This window comes from Mizuhopecten yessoensis, unplaced genomic scaffold (assembly GCF_002113885.1).
Source record: "Mizuhopecten yessoensis strain PY_sf001 unplaced genomic scaffold, ASM211388v2 scaffold10859, whole genome shotgun sequence".
Taxonomy (NCBI): Eukaryota; Metazoa; Mollusca; class Bivalvia; order Pectinida; family Pectinidae; genus Mizuhopecten; species Mizuhopecten yessoensis.
Genome location: NW_018408757.1, coordinates 28,532 through 38,331, shown reverse-complemented (window position 1 = coordinate 38,331; position 9,800 = coordinate 28,532). Strand labels below are relative to the sequence as shown.

The following is a 9,800-nucleotide window of genomic DNA, read 5'->3' as shown; positions in this document are numbered from 1 at the left end:
AAAACGTCAATAAAACCGTCCATGTGGCATATCAAAACGTCAAAACAAACGTCAATGTGGCATATCAAAACGACCAAAAAATCGTCCATGTGGCATATCAAAACGTCAAACAAAGCCCCGTCCATGTGGCATATCAAAACGTCAAAAAACACGTCCATGTGGCATATCAAAACGACAAAAAACAACGTCCATGGGCATATCAAAACGTCAAAAAAAATACGTCCATGTGGCATATCAAAACGTTAAAAAAACCTTCCATGTGGCATATCAAAACGTCAAAAACAACCATCCATGTGGCATTTTGAAACGTCAAAAAAACGTCCATGTGGCATTTTGAAACGTCAAAAAAACGTCCATGTGGCATTTTGAAACGTCAAAAAAACGTCCGTGTGGCATTTTGAAACGTCAAAAAAAACACGTCCTTGTGGCATATCAAAACGTCAATAAAACCGTCGATGTGGCACATCAAAACGTTAATAAAACCGTCCATGGGCATAACAAAACGTCAAAATAAAACGTCCATGTAGCATATCAAAACGTCAAAAAGACCTTACATGTGGCAAATCAAAAGGTCAATAAAACCGTCCATGTGGCATATCAAAACGTCAAAAAAAACGTCCATGTAGCATATCAAAACGTCAAAAAGACCTTCCATGTGGCATATCAAAAGGTCAATAAAACCGTCCATGTGGCATATCAAAACGTCAATAAAACCGTCGATGTGGCATATCAAAACGTTAATAAAACCGTCCATGGGCATATCAAAACGTCAAAATAAAACGTCCATGTAGCATATCAAAACGTCAAAAAGACCTTCCATGTGGCATATCAAAACGTCAAAAAAAAACATCCATGTAGCATTTTGAAACGTCAAAAAGGAACCGTCCATGTGGCATTTTGAAACGTCAAAAAAAACACGTCCATGTGGCATATCGAAACGTCAATAAAACCGTCCATGTGGCATATCAAAACGTCAAAAGAAATCGTCCATGTGGCTTATCAAAACGTCAAACCAAAACTCGTCCATGTGGCATATCAAAATGTCGAAAAAAAACAACACCCATGGGCATATCAAAACGTCAAAAAAAAACCCATCCATGTGGCATATCAAAACGTCAAAAATAAACCGTCCATGTGGCATATCAAAACGTTAATAAAACCGTCCATGGGCATATCAAAACGTCAAAAAAAGTCCATGTAGCATATCAAAACGTCAAAAAAAACCGTTCATGTGGCATATCAAAACGTCAAAAAGGAAACTTCCGTATTGTATATCAAATGTCAATGTAGTATATCAAACCTTCCATCCTAAATGGAATCTGGCACATGTATACAGAAAGTTATATCGGGGAAATGTGTGTCCGAGTGTTCCTGGACTAGTAACAGTGTTTGAAGGTTGTCAAGCCGGAGATCTTGCCGCTACATCAGCTTTACACTCCGATCACGCGTCGACACCACTGTGATCTTCTTTAATGACATCGACTAAATGGATAAAAGCAAGACTAAAGCAGGAAAAACAGGAAATCGCTGGTGATTTTGGCGGAAAAAGTATAGCCTTTATTGATCTTTAAGTGCTAGGAATTACACAGACGCTTTTAATTGTAGAAATATGAAACGGTTTCTGATAGAACGGATACTGAGGTAAACATTTTTAGCAAATGATACACGTCTGTGTCACGCTACATTGACATATAGCGATCGATCCGGAGCGCAGACGACATCAATCGGATGTAAAGCATTTCCACAAGCAAAGCAATTTGACATTTACTGAGTCCTGATTCCTCTGAAGTGTGTGCACTTTGTCTCTGTACAGTCAGAGATCGTTAGTCGCAAACACAAATGTGTCAATGTTGCGTGCGCCATTAACGGCGAAAGCACAGTATGGTGATATCTATCACTGATAATATCCCACAGCTACCCCTTTAAACACGACAAAAACGGTATGGTGTATGGCAAAACTTGGTACAACACAACGACAAAACGAAGTCATTTTGTTCAGCTATTAGCATGTGCAGAATGTGGTAACGATGAGAATAGATGAGCACATGTTAATGATTGTTTTACACGTTTGGAGCGGCGTAATTCTACACATCGTGGATTTTAGTATGAACACGAAATGCATATATCATTGCTACAGTCGTGCCAACAAGAGAAATAGGTACTGTTTCTAGATACAGTACCTTCCCCGCCATGGCCGCTTAGAGCACGTAAGTGCTGTAGTCGATTCTGCACGGAAGAAAAATAATCTATAAAAAGTACTGGCAGTGGTTTGGTTTTATTTTCGTCCTATTACTGCAGCTGAGGTAATTTAAGGACGTGCTGAAGGTAGGGTATGTTAATGTTTTTGCCTCCTAGCGCGGATCTGATGCCGACTTGAGAGTGCTACCTTACTGAAATGACATGCCGAAAGCACCCAGCACACTATTGCATCCGGTCACATTATACCGTTACACAGTGTCAAAGTGGTAGCCAACAAGGCAAATGGCCTTCAGTTAAGGAGTTGGTGGTCCGGCTCTGGCAATATCTGTTTGACTTTTGTTTCGGTAGGTACACCCTAAACCTTTGGGAGGAAACCCTTCTAAAACCCAAAATCAAATATAGTTTGTTTAATATTTTTTTGTGTTCATCTTTGTTTAGAGAAGCATATTGAGGTTGACATATTTGGAAATTGGATGAAAATTTCTTGATTTATAGGTGGTAACATGTTCTGCAAATCACAGAAACGGAATACATATTTGCCACCCTGTCAAGACACCATCCGTCACCATATCAAGAGATCAAACTAACAAACAGCCATTTAGCTTCGCTGTTACATCGGTTGCCCAGATATCCCTCCTCCCGCTGGTCATGGATCGGATGACAACTGTGAGCCAGCCTTGATGACACAGACAGCTACACCACAGGTTCTCCGAGAGCTTATTATATCTGTTACAAAAGGGATGCAAGAATGCATGAGGTTGTCGTAAAATCAGACTTCCATGTTGAGCTATATCGTGAAGATGGGGTTATTGACCGATATGTATTGACTGTACAACATGCTCGCAAAATAGATTCAGTCATCTAGCAATTCTAGGATTAGAACTTGACATTACCAATATATGAATTTGAGTGGTATATAGCAAAAAAATAAAGCTAAATTAGTGCATATGTCAAAATTATATAGGTAATCCGAGACATTTTTGTGTGATTTTTAAGATTACTTGTAATTCAGTTTCGATAATTGGTTCTTGAACTATTACACTGTACATTGTTTATAAAAAAAAAAAGATTGATGTAAGAAAGAAAGGTCAACTAGACTTTAATGAGTAAAACTTTGAGATTATAAGTGAATATCAAAATGGCATATGTTTGTGTTTGTAACCATCACAGTTGACCTTGACATTCACAATATGACCTTGAGTTATCTTATTGAAGTCTGTTTCCATGGAAAATCAGTATACCAAATGTATTTTTCAGTCAAAAACGACACTTTGTTGACCAAATTTGGGGGTCAGGTGACATTGTTGTCCATATATTATATATCAGAGTATGTATTTATTGTTCCTTGTTATACTGGTATAACAATATAATGTAACAATGTATACATATAGGAAATATAGCATAAAAAATACCGCTACCCCATTAACCATCAATCTGAAATTTACAAGATCATAAAACTTAAAATAAATAAAACGCGTGGTTTTTTCTGGCATCAAGCAAAAATAATTGAGGTTTGGGGTATGTTAACGTTACATGAATCAAATATCAAACAAAAGTTGTCAAAGCCGGACAACGAAATCTCAAAAGCTGGTCTTGGGTTCTATCGTTGCGATAACCCAAAACGCTGAACGTTAAGCAGAGATTAACTACTAACATTTTTAAGGGCTTTGGTATGTCCCGGGTTGGGGACGGAACCCATTGCCTACCCCACTTGGACAACGTTTCAGCGATCGTATTACGAACAAGTCTGACAGCCGACAGATGTGGTGAACATTCAACACGTTATCTGTTAGATTTAACATTATCACATAAAAAAAACATTTCTTTCAAACCAACTACACTATCCGTGTGCTTGGTCACCTAAAACACAAGAGGCCCAAAAGGCCTTAAAAAATTGGCCAGAAGTTAGTTTACTGTTACTCTTTGATAAAAGTGGACATGGAACCAGGGTAATTAAGTTGGTACACTGGAAGAAAAAAACCCACACACTAAACAAATCTTTCTATATGATATTTATTTTAAACATTATTATTTAATACTTTAAATTTTCTGAAATGATATATATCTTAATTGTTATCGTATAAGAGTTACCTCCCTTACACCACACGTGTGACTATAAGCAAAGTTAACATAATAAATCAAGAATAGTATGCCCTTCTTTCACGTGTCCACTGAACAACAACACATTGTTTGACATTGTTTTAGAACTTGGAATCGCGCATTTTGCGGACAGGAATGGCACGTTTGATGAATAATTAAATGACACATCAATAAAGGTATGTTGTCATATGAAAGTGTCATAACTTTCCAGTCACCCCACTAAATCGCCATTACTATATATATACAGTTCAATATCCTACATTTTGAAGGGTATTTAAAATGTTTACCCACTCCTAGTAGGTTTTATTCAACGAGTTGGGAGTTCAATTCTTTATAGCATTGAGTCTTTGACTCATCGACTCCAAAAGTGAACTATTTACTGTAATTACAATATTTACAATACCAACACTATGACAAAGTGGAGAAACCTAAACGGAACATTCACAGTAATAAAAAAGCAAGGAAATCTTTTAAACATTACGAAAAGGGAGACAGTTACTCGATATTTAGGATGAAGAAACAAAATCTTGTCCTCGCTTCTTTTTTTCAATTCCGTGGTGTAACACGTACACACTGACAGTTTCACATGAATTATAAATAAAAGCCTAGCATTGAAGTCAAGTTATTTTTACTGTAATATGTAAATTATACGATTTTGGGGGGCAGGTTCGGCGGATACAACCAGAGACGTATATATCTTATAATAATGTAAGTGGGACAAAGAAGTAATTCCAACAGTGTGGACAAGTTTAGGTTGTCAAATTTTCGGAGCGATCCGCTCCTTTATAAAGACACAGTGAAACAGAACATATACGTATACGTCTCTGATACAATACATAAACATCCGGTTAAACCAGTTGAATCTGAAAGAAAAACGACAGGCGCAGATCTTCATCATGTGTAGATTGAGGGGTCCTAGACGTGCCTGACAGAAACTTAAATGCTGACTATTACTAGTAGTTTGTGTTATTTCTTTATAAAATATGGTCAAGCCACTTGTCGATTTTAATTTTAACTTATAACGTTACGTCTCTGATTTAGTGGACGCGTAAGTATAAGAAGGACATATTATTCTTGATATATTGTCATTCATTCTCTGAAACTGTGCGTGTTTAGCTCTGCCTAGGGTTCGGTCCAAGTGCGTTCGTTTATCGTGGAATACGCGAATGTAGCCCACGGACCAAAACTTCCGGAAATATTATCCAAATCCGTTCGTTGGGTCCTTTATTATAGTGATATAGACACTTCCAGTCGTTTTAGACCTTCCCGAAATCCTCCAGACCAACATTGAAACGCAAAAAGGAAACTTATAGGCTAGCAGGTAAGTACAGCGTTACCGGACTACTTATTCAATTAGATTTAATAGATGATTCTGTTCTTTTGCAGTCTTAACATTTTAAATATTTAGTATATCCGTCCATATGATCAAACATAGTAGCCCTACTGTACAGTATCATTAACTAGCCTGAATTGCATCATGCGTAAATCTGATCACCGACGAACGACCCTGTCCAGTTCCACTACATTCATTTTCCTCCTTTTTCTAAGTCTTCAGTCACGAAGAAATCACTATATTTATAATCCCTGGGCTCTGGTATCCCCTGCTAGTCAAGTGTACACCAATTTGACCAAATGCAAGTATGTCTACATATATAGTACATACCTAGAACAAGGTACATGCACCAATGTACTGAGAGTGAAAAAATGCATGGCCAGACCAGGATTCGAACCCGGAATCTTTCAAACTGCGACCGGTATTCAAACTAAAATCCTGTCTCGTGCCACACTGTATTACTGAATTGAACAGGTCCAGTACACTCTGCCGATTGAGCTATATAGCTGTAAAGACCTATAATAGCTCTATTGACCTATCTGAAATAGGTCTTTTGACCTATTTTCAAGTGATTTTCTTTTTTTTAAAGAAAACGAAACAAAGTCGCTTTTAAAAGAAGATTGTATCATTAAGTTAATAACAAAAGACATTAAATACAAGTATTCTTTTAAAAAAATAATGGTGTAAAAAAATCGGAAATTTTACATTTATGAAAAATGAAAATAAACATCTAACTGTATGCTCTTTGTAGTCAACATTACCATAAACCTTATTGTTTTATGCGACTTTGCTTTAATTTAATGAAATTTGAAATCTGAGAAAATATAGCTCAATACAGCTATAATTTATAGGTGTATATAGCTATATAGGTCTTTATAGCTATATAGCTCAATCGGCAGAGTGTACTGGACCTGTTGAATAATGGCACTTTGTTCACTGTAAATCACATTGCCCAGACATATATCCTCTGTCATAGGTTATCAAATTTCGAATGTACTGAAATCAGGTATTTGATCGGACTGTGCTTCAGACTTGTTTTTCCAGTGTACCGTTTTGCGTAGGTTATTATATGATGGCATTTCCAGAAGTCAGGAAATATACTTTATTTCTGATGACATCATCTGCAATAAGCGTACATGTGACGAATCGCAGGATAAATCATTGTTTTGGTGGCGTTAATGACAGGGGTAGTTATCGACAGCTAAATTAGAATGTTAATTATTTCTATTACTAATCTCTCATAATACATTAATTTGTTCTGACGTGTGTCCAAATGCTTAGAAAAGTATAAACATGTCAAGTCATATGTAAACAAAGGTGCTCCCATGCACAAAACAGTCACCGTCACATCATTTTAATCAAACATAATTTCTGGTTCTCTTTCAATATGTTGTCCTACCCCAATTTCCAATTATTTTGATCCCCAGTGATGCATTCCAACAGCCCAGAAATTTTGAATTATGAGGTATTTTAACCTAATATGATAGAGATCAGAAATTTTATTCAAGAAAACATAATTTAATCTTCTTAAAATAATCATTGTCAGTGTTTTTGTTATCTAAATTTTTCAACAGCCTGTTCCTTTATGAATTAGGGAAAATACAGCATTATTCGTATTAAAATTGGGAATATATTCCTCAGTTTTGGGTAATTTTGGGAAAATAATGTTCTTTTTAGCTAGGGGAAGCAGCATGTATTTGGCAGTAAAATCACTGATTGTGGAATTGTTTTTAAATTTCTCAATGTTCACAAGATAATTAGATATATACCTCCTGCCGAACACTAACAGGACAATTTTCATCAACCAATATTGATATTTTTCTTAATTTGTAAATAATTGCAGTTTATATTGAGCATATTTACAAAACTTATCTAGTATCTACATGGATTTTATTGAGAACTTTTGATTTTTTTAGTATTTTATTTAAGCTTGTAAAATTATGTCTGTTAACTGGATAGACTTATTGTTGTCGGGGGTTCTCCCCTAACACAATTTACAATATATTGAAATCATGAACACAACTTTTAAGTACAATTCATTCATAAAAATATGTTTTTAATGGATAAAACAAAAATTAATTGGTATTTTTTTCACTTACTGTCGATAACTACCTCTGATACTCAAATTGCGGCAATTATCGACAACCCTATTTCCGACATTAACAATGCCCCGGATGTAGATAATACGCTGACAAACGTTGCAGACGCTTCCTGAGTGAAGTTTGATTACACCATAATGTGGCAAATATTTCAGATAAAAATGTTTTAAAAATTCGAAGTGTCATACATATCTTATCGGTGCCCATAAGGGAGGTCTAAAAACGGGATCGATTCTTCTCTTTGGAAAAAAAAAGTTCAGGAAATTTGTTTAAAATTGTTGTCTGAAGAATTCCGAAAAAGGTAAGTGTACCTATCAAAAACACTGATTGTCTGAAAAACGAGATGAATAGAACCGGGGGTTGATAATACCCCCCTACGTTGCTCTAGTTTGAGTCATTTTGACACTGTAAGATATCAGTTACCATACATTTTAGTGATACTTTCATTTTTATTCTATCAAAATATTTGTAACTACTGTGAACGCTTTATTTCAGGTGAACAGTGAAGCACCATGTGGTCGACTCAGTTGTGTCGAATACCTATCACAGCTTTCCTTGGATCAATAAGTAAACAGCACACACTTCGTGCAGCTCAAAAGTCCTGTACATTTGTAAGAGTACAACAATGTTCCCAAAATACACGCACAGCATTTTCTCGGAGGGTTCAAAAGAGAACCTCCCTAAAAGAGAAAGCCATGGCACCTGCAGGAGGCAAAGGTAGATAACAAATACATATATGTAGCAGGTCCGGCTTGGTATTCATGACACTGTTCTCGTACTCAAACTTAGGTTCTGTGCTCAAACTCAGATTTTGTGCTTAAGTCCAGCTTTTGTGATTCATTTTTGACATTTTGTCAATAATTTGGAGAAATATTTAGGAGACATCAAGCCAAATAAGGTTTGCAATGTTTACACTGGAAGTTTTGACCATGTCACACAAATTTAAGCAATTCAAGAAAGGTATTCTGAGTGTATAATCTATGCTTGAGCATGAGAATAGTTTCAGGAATACCGCCGGCCATGGAGTTTAGTGTAATTCAATCATCTGGTCTGTTTTAATTTTGTTCTCCTGTTATTAGCTCACCTGCCCAAAGGGCAAGTGAGCTTATGTCATGGTGCGGCGTCCGTCCGTCCTCGTCCGTCATTTTTCCTTTAAACAACTTCTTCTGAAGAACGGACAGGCCTAGAGTCATGATATTTGGCTGAAAGCTTTGTTGATAGGAGCCCGACAAAGTTTGAGAACTAAAATGACCTTGACCTACTTTCAAGGTCACAGGGGTCAAATATGTCAAAAACTTCAAACGACTTGTTCTGAAGAATTGAAAGGTATAGAATCTTCATATTTGGCTGATGGCTTTCTGGTATGGAGCCCAACAAAGTTTGAGAATGAAAATGACCTTGACCTATTTTCAAGATCACAGGAGTCAAATGTGTCAAACACTTCAAACGACTATTTCTGAAGAACTGAAAGGTATAGAATCTTTATATTTGGCTGGTGGCTACCTGGGTTAAAGCCCAACAAAGTTTGAGAATGAAAATTAGTTTGACTTACTTTCAAGGTCACAGGTGTCAAATTTGTCAAATGCTTCAAACGACTTCTTCTGAAGAACTGAACGGTATAGAATCTTTATATTTGATTGATGGCTTCCTGGGATAAAACCCGACAAAGTTTGAGGATGAAAATGACCTTGACCTTCTTTCAAGGTCACAGGGGTCAAATGTATTAAACACTTCAAACGACTTCTTCTGAAGAACTGGAAGGTATAGAATCTTTATATTTGGCTGGTGGCTTCCTGGGATAGACCCCAACAAAGTTTGCGAATGAAAATGACCTTGACCTACTTTCAAGGTCACATGAGTAAGATATGTCTAATGCTTAGAACAACTTCTTCTGAAGAACTGGAAGGTATAGAACCTTAATATTTGGTTGGGTATTTCCTGGGAAAGAGCCCAACAAGGTTTGCGAATGAAAATGACCTTGACCTACTTTCAAGGTCACATGAGTCAGATATGTCTAATGATTAGAACAACTTCTTCTGAAGAACTGGAAGGTATAGAACCTTAATATT

General features: G+C 36.5%; 1 protein-coding gene across 2 annotated transcripts in view; it reads left to right on the top strand.

The window, feature by feature from the left end:
- Positions 1–5,514: 5,514 nt before the first annotated feature.
- The window catches only part of LOC110463039 (growth hormone-inducible transmembrane protein-like), a 14,281-nt gene continuing 9,995 nt past the window's right edge, over positions 5,515–9,800 (top strand). For both annotated transcript variants that reach the window (XM_021517373.1, XM_021517372.1), the window contains exons 1-2: positions 5,515–5,620; positions 8,227–8,448. In XM_021517373.1, coding sequence (XP_021373048.1) covers positions 8,244–8,448 — 205 coding nt within the window. In that variant the 5' untranslated portion in view covers positions 5,515–5,620; positions 8,227–8,243. The remainder of the gene's footprint in view (positions 5,621–8,226; positions 8,449–9,800) is intronic.